Source organism: Argentina silus (assembly GCF_951799395.1).
Source record: "Argentina silus genome assembly, chromosome: 3".
NCBI lineage: Eukaryota > Metazoa > Chordata > Actinopteri > Argentiniformes > Argentinidae > Argentina > Argentina silus.
The window spans coordinates 17,488,609-17,509,874 of NC_139657.1; the positions used below are offsets into that span (position 1 = coordinate 17,488,609).

Sequence of the window (21,266 nt, forward strand, 5' to 3'; positions counted from 1 at the left end):
GGTGACTCATGCACTACCTACACATATCTTATTTACAAACCTAATTTCCATAGAGAGGGGGATTTTTTTGGGGGGGGGGGATTTGAAACAGGCCCCCAAATCTCTATGTCAAATCTCTATGTCTGTCTCTAATCTACATGCAAAACAAAGGAAATATTCCTGAAGATACTTTAAATTCTACTGTAATACAGTGGTGTTTTCATTGATCCTAACTGTAAAACAGTGGCATAGATTAAATTCACTGATCCTAAATGTATTCCCCTTGATGAAAAAAAAACCCATAATTTGTTGTGTTGTGAAATGAAAACTGCAATTTGCCGAAAACAACTTAGACTAGACTAGACAACTGTCCTTTATTTTCGTATTGATGAAAATAATGACTGTACCATTGAGACTGTACTTGTTATAATGCCTTTATTGACAAGTAAAGTTGATTCTCAGCTCGTTTAGCTACGTACTATTGTGATTACGGTAGAATAGCAAAATCATTTGCGTGTTTAGACTTTGTGTTACGGTAATTTTGAGGGTGGCCCCCGACTACAGATCTAGGATCAGATTATCCCACTCCAATACTGGCTTTAAGGATGACGAGGGTGAAATAATATCTGACCCTGTATCAGCAGTTAGTTGCAACTTCTACCGAACCCAGTTTTGAAGCACGTCAGAAGACCCGCTGAAATTCAAAGTTTGAAGGAAGAGGAGAGGCGTCAGCAAGTCTTTTGAATCTTGTTTTAAGTGTTTGCTTTGTGGACACTTCTTCTGTTAAGGTAAGACTAAAACGTTACCTGTTTCAAAGAAATCCGTAGCAAGTGTTTTTCTTCGGTCATTTGTTGTTGAAATGTCGAAGGTGGATTAAACGACTCATTCAGTCATTCTAGCAAACGTTACTTAGCCAGCTAACTAGCTCGCTAGCCACTAACACTGTGCTAGTCTGTGATTGTGACAGGCTAGCTCTGTTGTCAGTGCTGGCTGGCTAGTAAGCAATTTGTCAATCTAGAGGACCGTGTTAACAGACCGAGTGCAATCTACAGTTGTATGTATCATTGCAGTGTATGTCAGTGAATGTAGAGTTCTCCCTCCATGCTGTAATGAAAACAAATTCCACCAACCTAGGTTGTGTGGCAGTAAACCGAACTTGTGTCTTGTCATGCAATATATAAATCAATATCTTGGAGAAAACATACTTTAAGAGTATGAATTAGGCTGTTTGAGAGTAGCTTTGAATCCTAAGCAACCAACGCAGTGGTGAGTACATGTTGTTTGAAATACAGTGGACCAACATGCAACACTACAGCAGGTATCAAAACTGTGTGCTGGAAAAACTTGTTCGTGCATAGGTGAAGTTATGGGTGGTGGCGCTCATTTTTCATTTATTTTCTTTTGCAGCTTTTGACAAGCCATAACTTGTCATTTATTTGTTTACAGAAACTGTTAGCTAGCAAATGATCCCAGGATGGATGGGAATGATCGTAACGGGAACTCAACTGCTTTCAAGAGACAAAGGGAACCCCTGTCTGACACAGAGGACAATGTCCCCTCAACTTCTGGTGAGTGTATGTTAATGTCACCAGCCGAGTGAGAGAGAGAATATTCAGAGGATATGTGTGTGAGCAATGCATGCTTGTGCATAAGGGCAGCGCACCTGAAAAGCTGTGGAAGTATTTATTGGTGTTATATTTAGGCTTTGAGATCTGAATTTGGTCTTATGTTATGTTGTGTGTGTGTCCTCTTTGTCTGTAGTTGTAACAGGGGTTAAAGATGGACAGAAGCGGCGTCGTGTGGAGCTGCTGGGTCAGGAGAACCAAAGCCCTAAGCCCTCCACTTCATCCAGACCCTTCAATGAACTAGAGATTAAGCCTGACACCCCTGCCATCACCTCGGTCCGCTCCAGAGTACAGCAGCTCACCCAGAGGCGGGAGGGTAAGAAAAAGTGTCACTCCTGTAATATGGGCCAATCCAGAACCTAGATAAAATAGTCCTACAATGTTATGCAACAATTGGATCTGGGGTGTGTTCAGTCAGGTGAAACGTCTCAGCTAGAGATGACGACTCCCTATTCTCCATGACAGACAGGCATAACTGTTGAATTTGAAACACAGAATGCTTTCTTTACCCAGACAATAATTCTTCTACCTTTTGTAAAATATGTGATTGTTATCCCTGTGAGACATACACATATAAAAAGGAAACAAATAAATAAAAAGTTGTACATTTCTAACACATTTCTATCTATCTGAACTTTCTGGTTGTGTTGATTACAGGAGGGCCCATGTTGGCCCAGAGATGTCTGTCTGATCCTGGTTCTGAGGGACCATCTATCATTATCCAGGACGAGAATCATCTCATTGGTGAGTCATACAGAGATGACACAAGCTGAGAATAGATATGTTTTGATAGCAAATGAAGAGGTGTGCATGTGTGCGACATTCTTCATCATGACATTCAGGCAATAGTTGTAGATTCACAAGTCATGTTTTCAGAAGCTGATAATAAACATTTATTGATGGCAAATTCGTAGTTGGTTTGTGTCTGTCTCTATTATAACATTCAGATGATAGTTGATGATTCACATGCATGCTTCATGATGGTCACAGTCAAATACATGTACTTATGTGTTATTGTGAAGATTGTTCTCTTATATTCCAACAAAGATGCACAATGAATAGGACACATGTAAGCTGTGAGGAGGTGGTTGATCTGATCTGAGCTGTTTTTCTCAGGTGAAGCAGAGTTCAGCTCAAGGGTGGAGCGGTTCAAAGCCCCCACCACTCCCCAGGCCAGCCCTGGCCCAGCCAACCCCTGCCCACGAGCCACCCTGTCCAACTTTGTAACCAACATTCAGCAGAAACTGCAGGGCAACGTGACGCCAAGCTCCAAGCAGGCCTCCCGCATACGTCAGGTGGGTGTCCCGACTCCCTTCACTGTAAAGGTACGCTTTTGGTAGTGAAGTGAGATTTCCAACATTTCTCACCGACTCTTTACCTGGGAGGGGTATGCAATGCGTACTCAGACGATGTCACTCAATTCTTAAGATTCCTCTGAAGTTTCTATCTCAACAGCTTGAATTTTGTCTGACCAATCAGGAGAGGGAGGAGGAGCTACGCCTTTTACGGGTTCAGCCAATCAGTGACAATGTCTGGCTGAAGAGAAGCTGGTCTGACCCGTCACTGGCTGAGGTAAGTTTAGTGTTACCTGCAGTTTGAATTGAGAATGACATGGTTGTGTTCTAATGTCCACAATAGCGTACCACTTAGAATGCATTACCAATACTTAATTTTATGTGGTACGCAAGTGTGGATAATGGAACACAACCAGGAATTATTGTTTGTGATCTTGTTAAGCTCAAATACCGTGGCATAGATTCCAGCTGTATCTTGTTAGAACAATGTTTCAAAAGCCAGCACAAGCATCTGAATAGACCAGCCATTTAACTAACTAATCATCAACTTTGTGATTAGTTTAATCATGTGTGTTAGTGCAGGGCTAGAATGAAAATGTGCGACAGCTGGGTGAGTACCGTACTCTGGGAACAACAGATTGGGAAGTATGGTAGCCTAGCCTTTTTGTTGTTTGGTGATCAGCTACCATAGCTCAGCCTCTCTGATTTCACCAGAGGGCGACCCCCCCACCCTTCTCCGCATCCTCCCCCTATATGACAAGGCGTAACTCGAGACTGCAGTGGCCTCCGCTACGTCCCTGGGATGTGAGTTAGTTTACCTATGGACTCGATCAGTGCACTGGGTCTGAGGAGAGACATGGGTGTATCTGTGTGTATCAGTGCACTGGGTGTGAGAGACTAGAGATGTTTCTATGTCACATTTATCTATGGATGCACTGGGTGTGAGGAGAGACTGAGGTGTCTATTATCTATGGGTATCTTCCACAGGGGGCTGATGTGGGTCGTCCAGCCTTTCTTTTCAACTAATCAATTAGTGACACATTTTATTCAACTACAACAACAATGGTTTTGGGGACCCGGGCTAACTGTTTTGGTTGTCCAATAGGCAGACTCTGATGCTGGTAGTAATGCGTCTGCTGATGATGGAGCTAATTCAGTGAAGAACAACAACGACCTCACTGCCACTGCTATGGAGCCTGGTGAAGAGCCTCAGGTCACGGACACAGGTGAGACCATAGTTGGGATACAGTGCTATCTATCTAGTATCTACATATCTATAACTAGTTGGCTATATGTTCTATCTCTATTGGTGAGCTCTAAGAGGAGCAGTCAGAAGCTAAGTTATTTTTGCTGTATGCTGTCAGAGAAACTCCAACATGATGATGACTTTATTGTATGTGGTTAGGAAATTGTTTATTTCTGTGTCATACAGATATTCTCGTAGACAGACATGCAGTTGCACTGCAACATTTACAATACATTTACACGCCTATATTTAAACCGAAATACTGATATTTGTGTATTCACATTTGGGTGTTTGTATAGATACAGTACATTATAGTCAATAATTGGAGGAGGGAGAGTTTTGTGTGAAGGTCTGTCAGTGTAGAACAGAGGTGTGAGAGTGTGACTATCCAACAGGTGAAGAGGCAGAGACCTCAGTTTACATGGCTGTCCCACCTCAAGAGGTGAAGGAGACAGCCATGACCAAACAGCAGCAGCAGACGGAGGAGTTGGAGGAGGAGGAGGAGGAGTGCTGTTACATGAAGAGCTGTCAGGAAAAGCCTGTATCAGATCAACAGCAGGAGGCAGGTAGTCCTGTAGTGGAGGAGTCTCCAGGCCAGCCAGGTGGCCAGCAGGAAGAGATGGAGTCAGAATCAGTCTCCTGTGAGGAGCAGGTGGTAGTGGACTGTCCTCAAAGGGAGGAGGAGGAGGGGGCTTCTGTAGGTGAGGAGGAGGTGGAGTCCCTGAAAGTTGAAGTAGAGAGGGAGGGAAATGCTAGTTTAGATGTGGAGCAGGAAGAGCGGTCCTGTCTTGAGGAAACACAGGAAGAGAGAACCTCTTCAGTTGAAGAGCAAGGTGACGAACAGGCAGAGACCGGGTCTTCTTTAGGTGAGGAGTCTTATTTAACTCAGGAGGTCCAGGGTGAGGATGAGTCTTCCTCAGGTGATGCTCATTCAGGTCAAAACCAGAGGGAGACAGAGAGCTCATCATCTCCCTCAGAAAGAGAACAGAGAGACACAGAGGCAGAAATGGAACGAGTTGATGTGGAGGCTGATACAGATGATGACTCAGAGAAAGAACTAGGTGTTACGGAGCTACATGTAGATGGTGAAGCACAAAGAGAACAGGGAGACATGGACGATGAGGCAGAGAGAGAGGAGGGAGATCTAGAGGCCCAGTCAGAGAAAGAACATGGAGGTATGGAGCTACACATATATGAGGCAGAGAGAGACCAGGTTGACATGGAGGCCCATACAGATGAGGAACAGACAGGAGAGCAGCAGTCAAAGGCCAGAGGAGTCACGTTAAAGAAAGTCACGTTCATCCTGGAGCCTGAGATGATCAATGACTCTGCTGTGTCTGAGCTGGACTCCTCAGCTTACTCCAGGAGTGGAAGTATGTCAGGTGAGGTTTTACGTTGCTGTCTAGCCTGTGGGCACAAGGTAGCACACACCAGGACTCATTATCCTGTAGGTAGCTGGGCACGTGAGGCACTAGAATGCTGGGTTACGCACATACTGTTTACATGGGCAATGCATAAGCTAGGCCGGTGAGACTTGTTGGATAACACACACCTGAGCACAAGGTAGGCAAGTCTGTCATATGTTGAGACACAAGGTAGGCAGGTGAGACTATGTTGGGTTGCACACATTTCAAATACACTGGTGGTCATATCCTAATGCCTTGGGTCACACCAGTTTGTACTTTGTCACCTCTTGCCACTTTCTGCAAATGTCAACAGGCAAATAATGGCACTTCGATTATACATTTGACAACTTTTAGTTGATCACAGCGATTGACTTGTTATAGGTTGAGAAACCAAGTTGCAGAAATCTCAGGGCCCTAGTTTGCATCTGAATGTAACTTTGAACACTTTTATGGTGTGTCCTCCACACAGAGGAACTGAGTTCACACGATGAGACCAACACAGCTGAGATGATTGACCAGATGTTTGAGGAGGTTCTGATGGCTGCTGGGGCGGGAAGTGAGGAGGAGGAGGAGGAGGAAGAAGAAGAAGAGGAGGAGGAGGAGGAGGAGGAGGAAGAAGAAACCCAGGATCATGACAGTGGCATAGCCACAAGCACAGGGATGACAGAGAAAATGGAGCCTGAATCGGACAAGGAGAAAACTAAGGAGGAGGAAGAATTTGTGGAGGAGACCAAAGAGGTGGACACCAGTGGAGATGAGCTGCTGAGTTATCCTAGCTGTATCCTCTCTCCTCTCAGCAAGTCTGTGGAGGCTGTGGTCACTCCCATGGTAAGACTCAGCTCTGCAGACAGGGGTCGCCAGTCATTGTGGTTGCTTAATGCTGAACCAGAAGGATATCGATGGATGAACCTGGTGCCTTGCTAGTTGTAAGACCAGAATGAGTTTGAACGATAAAACATTTGGAATGTATATTAGTTAGATTTATGAAACTGCCACTTTGTTGGATTGATGAAACTTGTGCATGTACACTTTGCTCACTTAATCAAATTGATAGGAGCTCACTCACGTAACCACTGTTTGTTGCTGCATCCCTTACACATTCACATGTCAGTTTTTGATATTCCCACAGAGAGAGAGATTAGCAGCCAGTCAGCTAGCCAACACTTCATCCTTACTGCTGACCCCTAAACTGCTGGCAACCCCACCCGCAGATACTGCCCCTCTCTACAGGTCAGTACGGTATCAGCCTGCTTCTCTCTACAGGTCAGTACGGTATCAGCCTGCTTCTCTCTACAGGTCAGTACGGTATCAGCCTGCTTCTCTCTACAGGTCAGTACGGTATCAGCCTGCTTCTCTCTACAGGTCAGTGCGGTATCGGTCTGCCCCTCTTTACAGGTTATTATGGTATCAGTGTGCCCCCTGCAGAACATGAAGCAGAACTGACACAGAGTAGTCAACTAACGTCATTAACAATTAAATCCTTGTATATAATCAAAAGAACAAAAATAGGACAGCACTCCGGTGAATAAACCTAAATGAATTATTTATTGCTTTGGGTATGAGCCCTTCTTCAGTGTGTATGAGGCAATCACTGTCAACGAGCAACGGTATTGGCCCAAAAAAGCGATCCCAATGTACCATTTGTGCCTGTGATTGTTAATGGGAATCTGTTTGTGTGTTTGATTGGCAGCATTGATGCCTACCGTACTCAGAGTACTACGCAGAGACAGGGCACCCTGCCAGCCATTCAGAGTGTGAGTCCAGGGGTGCAGAGGCGGGCCCCGGAGAAGTCCTGCCCCCAGCCCTCTGTCAACACCAAGGAAAGGATCATAGTGAGTTGTAGCAGTATTATAACTGTCGAACTGTGTGTCTGTCTGTGTCTATCCTATATATATATATATATATATATAATATTGACACCATACAGATGATGTGCAACTTGCTCTTCCTCTGAATTGCGTGTCCAGATGCTGAACGAGGAGGCTGCCAAGCTGCAGAGTGTGATCACTCAGACCCTGCAGGCCCTGAGCTGCTGTACAGACGAGGTGCACGGCAGAGGCTCTCTGGAGGAGGCAGAGGCTGAGAAACTACTGCTGGTCTCCTGTACGCCACTGCCCTTTGACCTCTCTCTCTCATCTCAGTCCCTGAATCCTAAAGCAATCCCCCCCCCTCCCCCCCCCTTAGTGCTTTACCCAGTATTGCCATCGTTTCACCTTGCCTTTTGATATGGTGATAATATGGTGACAGGCTGGATAGGATTATCACCTCTTCTCTCTCTCTCTCTGTCTCTCTGTGTGGGCTGGTTCAGGTGAGAAGCGGGCGGCACTGCTGGCGGAGGTGGCAAGGCTGAGGGAGAGGGGCTCTGGGGAGCCTGAGGGTGGCGAAGGGGACTCCAACTCCCAGCAGCCCTGCAGGGGCACAGTCGGCATCAGCAGTGTCCAGCTCCCCCTGAAGGTGGAGTTTGTGTGCTCCGCTCGTACACGCTCAGGTACTGTCACATACGAATGATTCCTCTCTTTATTGTGTGATTTAATGTGGTTCATTTTGCTATCAGCATTTGACCCAACTTTGCTGCAGCAGATATGAAGCATGTTTAAATGCATATAACAGTAGGGTATGTCATTCATTAATGGTCAAGACCCATTTCAATCAATCACATGCTGATGAACAACTCCCCAGACTTAACTATTTCTTCCCCAAGGTCGACCCAGCCACTACTTCTTTGTCCTGATTCGCTACGGACCCTGCAACATTGTTGCGACCCCATTGGCCACAGCTGCTGATGCTCAGAATGGTGACACCATCTCCTTTCCCACCTCCATCACCCTGTAAGTCCCAGAGAATGAAGACATGTAGTTACGAGGAGGACGGTAGAGGGTCACGTCGTGTGCTCTGTGAAATTGCCACTAGTCGTCTCTTGTCCTCGACTCTAACTCTGGTCCTTATGTGTTAATGTTTCAGGCAGGACATTCGCTCCAATTTTGAGATTGATGTGGAGGTCTACAGCCTGGTGAGATGGACATTTATTTATTTACCATGATATTTATGAATACTTATTTTCTGTGTTTACAACATGTTTTTTTGTTTTGTTTTGTTTTTTTACACAGTCCCACACCTCAGGGAACCCTAGCCATGTGGACCGCCGCTCCACGAGGTCACGGGTAAACAAGACTTCATCTCTTCTCCTCTGATTGAGACATATTATACAACCTTCAACGGATGAGCCAGACAATTGAATTATGCATCTTGGTGATATTCTCAAAGGGTGGAATCTTAAATCGAGTCATCGTGCAAATTTCCTGTTGACATGAAAGCAAGGACCTCGATTTAGGATTCCACCTGACATCTCTCAAATTGGATCATTGTGGTCATATTGTTCTTCTTTTAGGTCACCCCAAAGAAGCTTCTCAACACCATCACTGTAAGTGTTCTGCCGTCACGTTGTACCTGAAATGTTCCATTCACTGTGTACTACTAGACACATTGCTGATGAGATGCATTATGTACCCTGCTTCTTTATTTTACTCGATCCTCTTCTGAAAATTCTGTCACTTTCTATTCAACAGAGATCCAACCACTCTGTGACTTGTAAGTAGTGTTCTACCTTTTTGTCACATGTTTTTTTAAGTTTCTGGGCTGTAGTTTTTCCTGGTTAGGTCACATGATCATATTCCTGTTCCTGTTCAGCTCTTTCAAGTTGACGTTGATCCTAAGTATTGACAGTTTCTTATTGAATATCTACAATCATGATTCCCCCCCCCAGCTGCCCTGCCTGCCCTGGGCACCCGTCGTTCCAGTAACTTCTCTCTGGTTGGCTCTCACAAGATCACCCTGGCCTCCTTGGGCCAGAGCAAGTTCCCCCTGGACAAGGTAGGCTCTTTTCCAATAGATCATAATTGATCATAACGTGTGTGGCGTTGTGAGTTAGGTAGTTGTTTTAAGACCATGCACCTGGCTGGATGCAGCTCCAGGAGTGGAAGTATGTCAGGTGAGGATGAATGCAGTTCCCAGACTACAACATCTGGACTAGTTCTCACATGGATGTCTCGCACACCTGTTATGCATCACTCTGTAATGACTGTGTTTTCCACACACTGTACCTACTGTGTGTTGGTACCATGACTCCATCCCATGGTTTACCTTGCCTCCTCTTTTACCTCTCTTGAACCACATGAACACTGGCTTTGCATTTCACTTACTGTCACCTGAGAATGAGCACGACCATTTTTTGAATCTATTTAATTTATTGTTAAGATTTTCCCACATTAAATATTGCAACTGGGAATAAAACATAGCGAGTGCCATGGGCATCATGACGTCTTTGTTTTACACTGAGTTGTTCCACATGGGTGTGGTCCGTGATGATGTAACTGGTCTGTCACTTCCTGTTCTGTGTCTCTCCACCCAGATGAAATTTGAAGGCAAAATCAGGAGACTCCTGGGGGATGAGTTTCAGGAAAAGGTTTCACTCTTTCACTACTCTCACTGTTCACCCTCTTCCTCTATTCTCTTTGCTTCTCCATCACATGGGGAGGACTTGCATGTTTCTAGGAACGTGTATTATCTAGAACTTAAACTGAAAGAAGTCAACAAAGTCAACGTGTCGCCGTGTGTTAAGTTTTCCAGCATGTGAGTGTGTTCTTCTGCATGTTTGTTCATTTCCTCCTATGTAAGCCCCATCCAGGTGTCCATGGTCATGTTTCTCCTCTGTCTCCAGGTGCCCTTCCTGTCTCCTCTAGAAGGGAACATCTACCTGCATCTAGACAGTGAGAGTCACTCCAATGTCTCACACCAAGGCTTTCTGGTGAGTTAGATTACTGTTGGGTCAAACTGTCTCTAAAAGCATCTCACCTGTAGAACCTAGAATACAATTTACAACTTCTGATTTCCAGACCATGTTCGAGGTGGTGAACGGCTTTGGGGCATGGCACCGCTGTTTCTTCGTCCTGGAGGGGAGCTATCTGTCCTACTGGAACCACCCCAACGAAAGGGGCACCAAGGTGGGCATGACCTCCACAGAGCTGCCTTTGGACAGGGAGGGGGAGAGGCTGAGCTCTTTTGTCAGCTCAACAAAATGGCTTTACAAAATACAAAGAATTGATATTGATACATGTCAACATCGTTGACCTTTGAATTCTCTCCTGTTCTGTCCGTCTTCTCGTTTCCCAGGCAGCAGAAGGCAGCATCTCTCTGTCTAGCTCGCACAGTCGGAATGTGAAGCCAGTCAAGAGGGACTCCTGTGCTCGCCCGTTCACGTTTGAACTAGTCAGCAGCATCCAGACCCTGCAGGAGGATGATCAGAGCCCTCAGGCCAAGTAAGATGCACATCTTTCATGGTTTTGTTTGTATCATGGCTTGGACTGTAAAGTAATCCCTTTACTTATGTAACTTGCCTGGCAGTAATGTGGTGTACCGTAAAAATAGTTCTGAATGGTGAAACCAATATGTACACAAATACCATCAAATAAAAGCTGAGAATCTCAACTTTCACCTCATAGTAATTGTTTAATTTAACATAAACTTTTGGAGTGTAGAACCAAAAGAAGAAAACATGTTTCACTGTCCCATTACTTACACAGGGCACTGTGTAAGTAAGGGCACAAGTTTAGTTAAAACTATTTAAAAGAACATGTCCTCTCTGCCCATCAGGTGCTGGTTCTCAGCAGACACGCGGCAGGACAGTGCTGAATGGATGGAGAAGCTGAACCAGGTTCTGTTGGACTTCCATACCTGGAACCGCCGACCTCTGATCCCCGCCACACAAGGAAGCAGTGGCAACATAAGGGAGAGCATCCTGTAACTCAGTTCAAGAAAGCTGCTGTGCAATATATAGAACTTTTGATTTAAAATGGATTACCACAGCCATAAATATACCATTTGTAATATATGGCTTTGATGATTACTATTGGGAGATTGTTTTCTTTTATGTATTGTGATCAATTGCCATGGTTTGATTTGTCACTTTACAGAGCTTTTTGAAGTAGAGCTCCACCTTATTTTGGCTTTATTTTTAGAGGGTTTATATACAGTATACAGGTGTATGCAATGAGTTTATGGATACACTACTAATAAGTATCAACGTTTATATAGATGCACTACTTATGAATATCAATGCTATATCAGAATAGTCCTAATACTACTAAGCTAGCTAATTAGTCCAGGAGTTAGTTATGATTTTTTACTAAGCCAGGCACTACAAAGCACACCGTAGCTAATGTTTCAGTGCTTAACTATTGCTGCTATACCCCCTGCAGTACAGAGTAGGAGTAGATGTTTGGTGACACGTTTGATCTGTGCCTGATGAAGGATTCTAGAGGGAGATGAATGAATACACTGTTGTCTGTCTGTAGTCAATCTGTTTATTTCTGCCTTGTCTTTTACATGTATTTACTGTCCATTTTCTACTTCCTTACATTCTCTTGGTACATGAATGATGTTCCTATATGTTGTCAGCATTGTTACATGCACTTGATTGAAGGTACTAGACAGGGCAATAAAAGTGGCTCCAACAGCATCTAGTGTGTCTGATTAGACTCTCTCCAGCCCCTGTGCAGCATACTCATACAGCAGAGGGGATTTGGAATCACGCTCTCCTGATGAGTAGCCCTGGATGTTCTTTTGCTTTTGCGGTTTACAGCTGGGTCATACATGTGAGTGTTTGTAGGTGTTCAGAGTGTTTTTTATTTGCTGATATAAAGGCTTTAGCCAAAGTTTCTGGGGAAGATATAATGGGGTACTTTTGTGGCAGAATAGTGAGATGTTTTGCGAAAATATGGCCCAATACAGTAAATTGATTATAGAGGAAATACTTATTTCACTCAACTGAATAGTTGGATTCTAAGAGAGTTCAAAGCTCTACAGGCTCAAATAGTCTCCATGGTCTGAAAGATTACTTAATGCAGTGAATGATCTTTTTCCATACAGAGCTAGTTAAATTAGCATATGAAAGAGCGAGCCATTGACAATGTAAATATGAACGAAGGATGAAGTGAATGGGTTTAAGTGGAGCAGGAACTCGGCCCAGGTCAGGAATGTCAGACAGGAAGTCCTCCCTGTGTTTGGTTACTGCTACAGAAATAGACTTCCTGTTCCCTGAAGCCCCTCTGGGTTGAGGTGTGGCCATTAGTACAGCTCAAGGTGATGACAGTGGGGGAGTGGTCTTAGCCCTCTACAGCTGTACACTCCAACACCTCACAGAGACACATTTTTTCCTGCCTCCCAATTATTCATCCTTTTCCCTGAAGTGTACACTTGTCCACTCTCCTACAACAATTTAAAAGCATAGGATTGGTATAAGCATGGGCTGTTCCACCAATCCTATACAATAAAGTCATGTTAAATCAGTCATTACAAAGGAAGGAAGGATGCATTTTAGCAGTATTCAAACAGGGCCCTGGGCTTGGTTGTCAGTGGTGTGTTGACTACAAGGCCAATGCTATCTAGCCTATAGGGGAAGTAATGATGGTGATCCACTGACTCCTGTGATCCTTGTTGTCAGTCTGATACAGTCAGAACAATGGGTCAGTGGCCTTGACAGTGCAGTCCCACCCTGAGATAAGTCAATATAACATCCTCTCTCCCCAATCCCTTACATGGAATTCCTATTCCCTCTTTCTCACACAGACACATGAAATGGCGTGTTTCTAGAGAGTCCGACTCTCTAAAAACACACCATTACACAGTTCTGTAAAAGGTATGACAGTTTGTCATGTGGACAAGGGAGTAACCTCGGAACCAAAAAATCGAGAGACTACCGAGGTAGTCATGTCAGTTCTAAACAGTTTAAGGTATAAATCACATTTCTATCTGCAATGTTCTGAACGTTTCCCCTCACTGAATACCCCCCAGTTGAACTCCAGTTGCACGTCTCACTGATATATGGAGGCCGAATCACTACACAGATTTCCAAACTGGCACATCTTCAATTCAAATAATAGATAGTTATATAAGGAGGAATCTCATAACTAATACAAAGGCTTTAGTAGTGTAGTGATACCCCGGAGAGTGTGTTATTGTTGGCCCCCCGCCTCTGGACCAATTGGCATAGTTGCAAGTGTTTTGAAGAGGTCCGGGAAACAGGGAGATGTAAACACCAGTGGTGAGGAGAGGTTAGAGGCCTTGACTGGTACACAAACAAACAACCTCCCTCAGAGGTATTGTAGCAGTTGTGAAATCTCCCTCCCCAGTTTGTCTTGGAATTCAACAGCTGCAGAGGATCAGAGAAGAACATCAATGGCACAAAGTTCAAGGCACAGCTAAATGTTCACAATAGTACTGAACTGACTGAGGTTTACAATAGTAATGAACTGACTGTGGTTATTCTTTGTTAGTAGTAGTTGTAGTGTTTTTTCTGATTAAAAAGCATACACAGCATATGCAGTATGTGTAAAATAGAGGAAAGGTAAATAGAGGGAAAGCACATCTTCAGACACAGAGAGGCACTGTTGGACATAAGGCCACAACAACAACACACCCGCTCTGCCCCTTCTCCCCCCTTCATCTGAATTCTTTCTTTGGCAACGGCAAGAGTTCCCTCCCTCTACTTCCCTCCCTCTTGCCCCCCTCCCTCCCTGCCCCCTCACCCGCCTCCCTCTCGCCTTCCCCCTCCCTACCCCATTCTCCCTCCCTCTTGCCCTCTTCATCCGTGCCCCCCCCTCTCTCCCTATGCTTCTGCCCTCCCCCTCTCTCTCCCTCCCTTCCTGCCGGCCTCTGCCTAGAGGATGTGTCTGGGAGTGTGAGAGAGGAAGGCCGTCAGTAGAATGGATATGTGCCTTCTCTCCTCCTCTCTTTCCCTTTCTCTCTCTCTCTGTCTGTATTCATCCCTCTGTCTCAGTGGTGTTCTGGCCCTCGGGGTAGGGCACTCTCGGTGGCGGACAGCCAGACGGACGGCTGAAACTGAACTTAAATGTCAGACGGAGACCAGAATGGTGGTGACAAACCTGAAGGTACAGTACAGACAGTCTACATTCTGCTCACTAACAACCAGCACCAACAGTACACCAGCTAACACTGACCAACACCCACATCTGACAAACTCTCACAAGAGCAGAGAGAATACATGACTGTTATGGAGTGGTATTTAATACAGCGTACAATGTAAGTGTAAGTGTGTTTGAATATAGCCTACTGTATTTGCCTCTACAAGTGGAATATAGTCTGTGTGAAAGACAGTGGTAATGCCTAACTGTTTCTGAGAAAGCGTTTCTGCTGTGGCTGTGTTCTTCTGACCATGATGATGCTGTTTACGAATTCATCAGGTTCATTCTGCATGGTAGAGCTCTATCGGTTTATTGTTGCGCAGAATTACTGATGTCACATTTAGCTCTCACAGTTAATGCCCATGAGCAATATCTCAGTGTCCCATGACCACTACTCAGACAGAGACGGTGCTCTTTGTCTAATTGACACACACACACACAGTTCTGCACGACGCTGACTCATGACGACACACTCACGTAAACTCACAAGACATTGTGAGACACAAACACACAGTGATATTCTTATATCAATATGATATTCTTAGTGATATCATAAAGACAGATAAAAGTGTGGATCCACTTCAAATTGTTAATTGTTTGATCGAGTGACTTCTGGTAAATTGATATTGTTTACATTTGATTGACAGATGCTGCTCTCCCAGTTGAGGTGTGGCCAGAGGTGGAGCGGGCAGAGTGCCTGGCACGGGGCGCTGCCCTAAAGTGGGCATCGGGGGTCTTCTGTCGCCCTGAGTACTTGGAGAGACTGGGACAGTACAGGAAAAGAGAGAGCCAGAGGACCTGTTCGATCCACTCCAGACTCAAGGTATCATGGAAGTACTCACACACACACACACACACACACACACACACACACACACACACACACACACACACACACATCCCTGCTCACTAGTCTCATCCCTCATTCCACCTATTATATACAGACTTAATGGTATAACTTTTATATTACTGATCTGTATCAATATCAACATGATATCTAGTCTCACATATCAAACTCATAAACCTAGATGTGTTGTGAGACACAGTGGCTGTAGGAAGACAATATATTAGCTATAGACTAGCTATAATAAAGAGACTATATACTTTATTTGACTAGCTATAATGTGTGTTCCCATGCATGTTTTCTCTCCAGTCTGTGGTCCAGTCCTACCTGGAGGGGGTGGGCTGGGGTCTGGAGCAGCTTCGCGAGGCACGGGCGGAGCTTAAGGAGGTGTCTCATGCCCTGCAGAAAGCAGGGGTGGAGTCCAGCATAAATGCAGAGGGGGTCAAAGCTCTGGAGAAACTAAGAGAGCTGTCAATCAATCACTGTCAACTCCTGGCTGCCGTTAGCAACCTGCCACGTCTCTACTCTGGTGAGTTTGTTTGATAATAACGTTGTATGACACATCAAACCATATCATTTTCTCCTGGGAAAATCTGATGAACCTTGCAGCTTATATTTAGTTTCACTACCTCCTCTCCTCTCTCCCTTGTTCCCTGTCTCCCTCTATTCCCCCTCTCCCTCTTCCATCTTTCCCCTCCTACCCTCTCTCCATCTTTCTCCCTCTGACCTTCCCCTCACCTCTCTGCTCAACCCCCTTCACTCCCACCCCCCCCACTCCCACTCCCACCCCCCCTTCCACAGTCCGTAGTATGGTGTCAGAGACGGAGCGTCTGGTAGAGTCCCGTCGGCTCCTGGAGGCTCATGCTCGTCTCATGGAGCTGGAGCGCTGGCAGGATGACGTCTTGTGGCAGCTCCGTGGAGCAGGGACCACAGCCGGGACATCCTCCGGGGCAGCAGGGGCAGCCCCGTCCCTTAGCCCCCAGGACGAGGAGCTAGTCAGGGCTTACTTCTCAGGCGTGGGGCGGCTGGTGGAGGCTCTGGGCAAGGAACTGTGGGCGGTGGTGGGCAGTGGATTGGCTTTGGCCCGACAGAACCCCACACCGTTTGTGTCTGCAGTGAGAATAGTGGAGCGGGAGGAGGCCCTGGACCAGGCCCTGTTGGAGGAGAGAGGAGATGGGGTGGGTCATAGTCGACCTCTGCCCCCTGGGAGGCCTCGCTGCTGGAGGGAACGGTTCTTCACAGTATGTCACTTTGTCGAAAAAGAGGGATACCTGGGTTAAACAGAGCACATGAATTGACTCAAAGTCATGAAAATATCTACACATTGCTAAGCAAATGCGAAGAATAATACAAACCGATACAGTATATACTTAGAGTACATGCAGAACATCATGATGCAATACAACGATTTCAATCAATAAAGTTCCAGAAACAATAAACAACATTCACCAACTGTATTAGCACAGATGTATTATTCCTTTATGTCCTGTTTTGACAGGCAGTGGTATTTCTCAGGTGTTTTACAGCGATGTTATACTCTGATCTCAGGTGTTGGAGGAGGCGGTGTCTGCACGGTTCCGTAGCGTCTCCTACCTGCACACGCGTGGTCCGGGCCTCGCAGGTCACCTGTCCGCCCTGCAACACGGCCTCATGGGGGATCTGGCCACGGTGCGTCACCTGCTGGAGCACTGCGTCCCGCCCCACTACCACCTGACCAGGGCCTACCTGCGCTCCTGCCATCGCTGCCTACAGACACACCTGGGACAAATCAGCACCTGGGAGCTAGAGAGCGGAGAGATCTTCGCTGTCCTTAATTGGGTCCTTCACATCTACAACAGGTGAGAGAATGATGTGTATAGATTGTATACATTCTGCCACCATATCAAAGTAGTGAAGGCTTTCCATGATAACTCAAATTGCCTGTGTGTGTGTGTGTGCGTGTGCGTGTGCGTGTGCGTGTGCGTGTGCGTGTGTGTGCAGTCCAGAGATGATGGGGCATGAAGACCTGGTAGCAGAGATCGAGTCAGAAGAGCTGGGCCCCCTGATCTCTCAGGAGGGGCTGGAACAGCTGCAGAACAAATATGTACACAGTGTGCGGGTGAGAGCTCTTTATGTACGTGTGTCTTTATGCATCTGTATAAGTCGGTCTCTCTGTCTGTCTGCCTCTGGGATAGCCCTGTTGGTCTGTCTATCTGTGTACAGGATTGTCTGTCCGTCTGTCTGGGTGGACTGTGTACTTGAAGAGTGTGAACGAAATGTATCTACAGTATCATAAAAGAGTGTGTCTGAGTTCACTGTGTATTTGTGTGTCAGAGTGCAGTGTGTATTTATGTCGTAGAAGAGTGTGTCTGAGTGGGGTGTGTATTTGTGTCGTAGAATAGTGTGTCAGAGTGCAGTGTGTATTTGTGTCTTAGAAGAGTGTGTCTGAGTGGGGTGTGTATTCGTGTCGTAGAAGATTGTGTCTGAGTGGGGTGTGTATTTGTGTCCTGGAAGAGTGTGTCTGAGTGGGGTGTGTATTTGTGTCGCAGAAGAGTGTGTCTGAGTGGATGCACAAGGCCCTGGAGGTGGAACTGACAGACTGGCAAAGAGATGAGGAACCAGACACTGATCATGAGGGGTTCTACCACACCAGTCTGCCAACCATCATCACACAGGTACACACACACACACACACACACACACACACACACACACACACACACACCTTTCTTCACTCCTACTCAGGGACATGCACAGACTTACGGAAGGGGAGGTGCTTTTTCCCCCAAAAAAGGCATGGTGGGGGGTGTGTGGACAACCAGGAGGGCACTTTGTGAGTGGCAGGGCAAAGGGTCAGGTTTGCATTGTAGTTGCTAGTTGCTATACAGATGCTCTTTTCATATGTGCGACTAAGCTGTGGCGATGTTGTGCAAGTGTTGGGTTTATGTTAACAAATGACTGTAGTTGAGTGGTGACGTGGTGTTTGTGTTGGCGTTGTCTATTAGATGCTGGAGGAGAACGCGCGGGTGGCTCTGATGATCAGTGTATCACTACGGGACCAGACCATACAGATGGGGCTCTACGAGATGGAGAACCTTCTCAACAGGTGATGTTGTGGTTTTCTATGTGTGCTTGTGTGCTACCAGATATGTGCATGTTTTAGCTTAGGGTTACTCAATCATTCTATTCAGTAAGGTCTACGGTATCTTCTGGATCAGTATACGATCACACACTTAGTTTCCCCTCTCTCTTACAATTATTTTCTATGCCCAACTCTCTCCCTCCATCTCTCTCTGTCTCCAGGTTTCGGGAGGCTCTGGTGGAGTTTGGGAAGGAGCACCGAAGGGTACAGAGCTCCAACAAAAACAAATTCTACCTCCATTATCTTCTGGCCTCCATCAGCAACTGCATCATCCTTAAGTGAGATGGTGTACAATACAGTGTGTGTGTGTGTGTGTGTGTGTGTGTGTGTGTGTGTGTGTGTGTGTGTGCGTGTGCGTGCACGCGCATCCGTGCATGCTTATGCTGGATGTTGGATGTTGATATATCTCCCCCCTGTCTCTCTCTCTCTCTCCTCAGGACCTCTACAGAGAGTCTGCAGCATCAGCAGTCATCCCGGTCAGCGGGGCGGTTCTCCCGGACGCCCCCCTGTCCCCTGGCTGCTCTGGACCGGGCCGTGAGGCGGGCTTGTCGTCTGGTGATGGATCAGCTTCTCCTGGATCTCCAGCCGTTCCTGCAGGGCCTGATGTCTCGGTCCTGGCTAGCCCAGGGTGACGTCACCCCTAAGCTCTGTGGGGTTCTGGAGCGACACATTGAGCTGTACATCTGTGTCCGCCCACCCTGCCGACAGGTCAGACCCCTTAATCCTACTCCGTCCAGTTTGTCTCTGAATCTGGATCCATAATCTCCATATCATCTCATATCATTTTCTATCATAGCAGCACGCCAGATTCTATGCGAATACTCCTCTGGTTTGAGATTCGATTCTATTCTGTACTGGTCTGTGCTCTTCAGTTCTACTCTATTCTGTTCTACTTTTCTCTATTCCATCCTCTATTCTATAACAGATATTCTAGTCTATTCTGACACATTCTGTCTGATGTCCACCAGTGTGTGGTGTGTCCTGAGTGCTCTGTGTGTTCCTGTAGCGTTTACAGGAGGAGTGCCAGTGGCTGACGGTGGTGGAATATGTCAGAGCGTTGATGCAGAAGAGGCTGGTCTGTAAGGGGGCAGAGGATAGACGACAGCTGGCACAACGCATCTCACAGGACGCCCAACACCTGAGGGACCTCTTCCAGGGACTGTTGGTAAGTGTATATAGCTGGTCCTCCAGCTGTTTGTCTACAGTATGTGCTTTAGTCGACTTGTTATACAGATCTGGGACCAGGCCACTGAATCTGAGAATGTGCTTTACCCATACTTAGTCGAAGGAGACATCCAGCACTACTCTCTTCCTCCTATTCAGCATCGTTCTACTGTACAGTATATCTTGGTGTCGTGTGTTTAGGAGGGTGAGGGATCTGTAGTAGCTGAGGTGAATCCTATGGCCCTGCTGCCTGTTCTAGCCGACTTCATCCGCCTGAAAGACCCCAGCATGCTGACTCTGGAAGTGTCTGGCTTGGTGGCCAAGTACCCTGATATAAGGTATAATACATAAACCTCTGGTCTGACAGACAGTTTCATATGCGTTTTATTGTTCACAATTCCATCTGAATATACATACTGTAATACATTCCATTGCAGTTGCACCAGAAATGATGTGGATAGTCTCTGACCATAGGTGCTAAAAACCTCCACCATATCACACCATAACATACTGTATCAAACAATCCATGTTGTACACATTACTGCCTCTTCATAGTACCTTCCCTCAGTGATGTATATACTTTTTTAGAGTGTGTGTCCCAATAGTCTATATTCTATTCCTCGCATTCTTGCCTCAAAATGCATTGGAGGAGAAGATCTGAGCTTCCTCCCCTAAGATATTCTCCTCCAATGCTTTTTGAGAAGGAAACGAGGAGAGATCAAGCAAGAAATAGAGGAAAGACTATTGGGACACAACCAGGGTGTCACTGAGTACTCTCCTCTCTGTCTCCGCCCTCAGTGAGGAGCATGTGTCCGTGCTGCTGGATGTCAGGGGCGACGTCTCCAGGGATGTGAGAGGGACAGTGCTGGACCTTCTGGAGCAGAGCGCCCCGCCCCTCCCTTCCGGTTACCGGCCCATTTTCACCGACATCTTGGTGCCCCCTTCAAGCATGCCTTTCTGTCTGCCTACTGCCAAGTGTGCCTGACTAGAACAAACCAGAGCTATAGAGAGATGGTTCTGGTCTGGAACAATCTATTCCCAAACAGCACACATACACACACGCACGCATGCATGCACACATAAACATGCACTTGCGCGCGCGCACACACACAGCTTGTGTTATATGTTACTAAACTGTATGATAGAACTATATGACTGTGATGGCTCTTGCAGACTTCACAAGGTGGTCCTTGTACAATGGAGATATTAACATTACATTTCTAAATGGATATACAATAAGAGACTATGGACCCACATAGGACGATCAGCCTGCAATGTAATGTAATGTTCCATGTTGTTGTTTCACGTGAAGAACTGAATACAAATTGTAAATTGGGAGAAAAAAATGATCAAAATGATCAACCTGTAATATCATAACATATGTGTCATTGTCATCACTGTATGTACATTCTGATTGAATTGTGTACAAATAAAAGCTATATGAAAATCACGGTGTGATTTTTTTATCAAAATAACAGATGGTGATTATAATAAACTTTGACAAAACTGTGTGGATCACTGCATATAATAAATGAAGAAGGACTCTTTCTCACAAGGGGTTAATATGACAGCCAGGTCACGTGACCAGGCGGTTGCGTGACGTTTCGG

At 45.9% G+C, this 21,266-nt stretch overlaps 2 protein-coding genes across 2 annotated transcripts; both read left to right on the forward strand.

The window, feature by feature from the left end:
• Positions 1-696: 696 nt before the first annotated feature.
• anln2 (anillin, actin binding protein 2) lies at positions 697-12,055 on the forward strand. The gene is made up of 24 exons (XM_083666484.1): positions 697-767; positions 1,426-1,547; positions 1,741-1,920; positions 2,262-2,348; positions 2,721-2,899; positions 3,084-3,176; positions 4,005-4,125; positions 6,021-6,127; positions 6,170-6,379; positions 6,681-6,781; positions 7,242-7,383; positions 7,519-7,654; positions 7,860-8,039; positions 8,253-8,379; positions 8,513-8,561; positions 8,659-8,712; positions 8,940-8,972; positions 9,118-9,139; positions 9,315-9,421; positions 9,960-10,013; positions 10,269-10,355; positions 10,444-10,551; positions 10,721-10,866; positions 11,201-12,055. The coding sequence occupies exons 2-24, from the start codon at positions 1,454-1,456 to the stop codon at positions 11,349-11,351; spliced, it is 2,568 nt and encodes an 855-aa protein (XP_083522610.1). The 5' UTR covers positions 697-767; positions 1,426-1,453; the 3' UTR covers positions 11,352-12,055.
• Positions 12,056-14,317: 2,262 nt separating this feature from the next.
• exoc3l1 (exocyst complex component 3-like 1) lies at positions 14,318-21,087 on the forward strand. The gene is made up of 13 exons (XM_083665973.1): positions 14,318-14,496; positions 15,177-15,352; positions 15,683-15,902; positions 16,175-16,614; positions 16,922-17,211; positions 17,354-17,471; positions 17,902-18,027; positions 18,358-18,458; positions 18,656-18,772; positions 18,932-19,202; positions 19,501-19,659; positions 19,860-19,996; positions 20,457-21,087. The coding sequence occupies exons 1-13, from the start codon at positions 14,457-14,459 to the stop codon at positions 20,641-20,643; spliced, it is 2,382 nt and encodes a 793-aa protein (XP_083522099.1). The 5' UTR covers positions 14,318-14,456; the 3' UTR covers positions 20,644-21,087.
• The last annotated feature ends 179 nt before the right edge of the window (positions 21,088-21,266 follow it).

Bases quoted from the DNA above. Each gene is read 5' to 3' on its own strand.
- anln2 (XM_083666484.1), top strand. From the start codon at position 1,454: ATGGATGGGAATGATCGTAACGGGAACTCAACTGCTTTCAAGAGACAA. The intron at 6,128-6,169 runs GAAGAAGAAGAA...GAGGAGGAAGAA, and splicing joins GTGAGGAGGAGGAGGAGGAG to GAAACCCAGGATCATGACAG. The intron at 7,655-7,859 runs GTACGCCACTGC...GGGCTGGTTCAG, and splicing joins GAAACTACTGCTGGTCTCCT to GTGAGAAGCGGGCGGCACTG.
- exoc3l1 (XM_083665973.1), top strand. From the start codon at position 14,457: ATGTCAGACGGAGACCAGAATGGTGGTGACAAACCTGAAG. The intron at 17,212-17,353 runs GTGAGAGAATGA...GTGTGTGTGCAG, and splicing joins GTCCTTCACATCTACAACAG to TCCAGAGATGATGGGGCATG. The intron at 18,028-18,357 runs GTACACACACAC...GTTGTCTATTAG, and splicing joins TGCCAACCATCATCACACAG to ATGCTGGAGGAGAACGCGCG.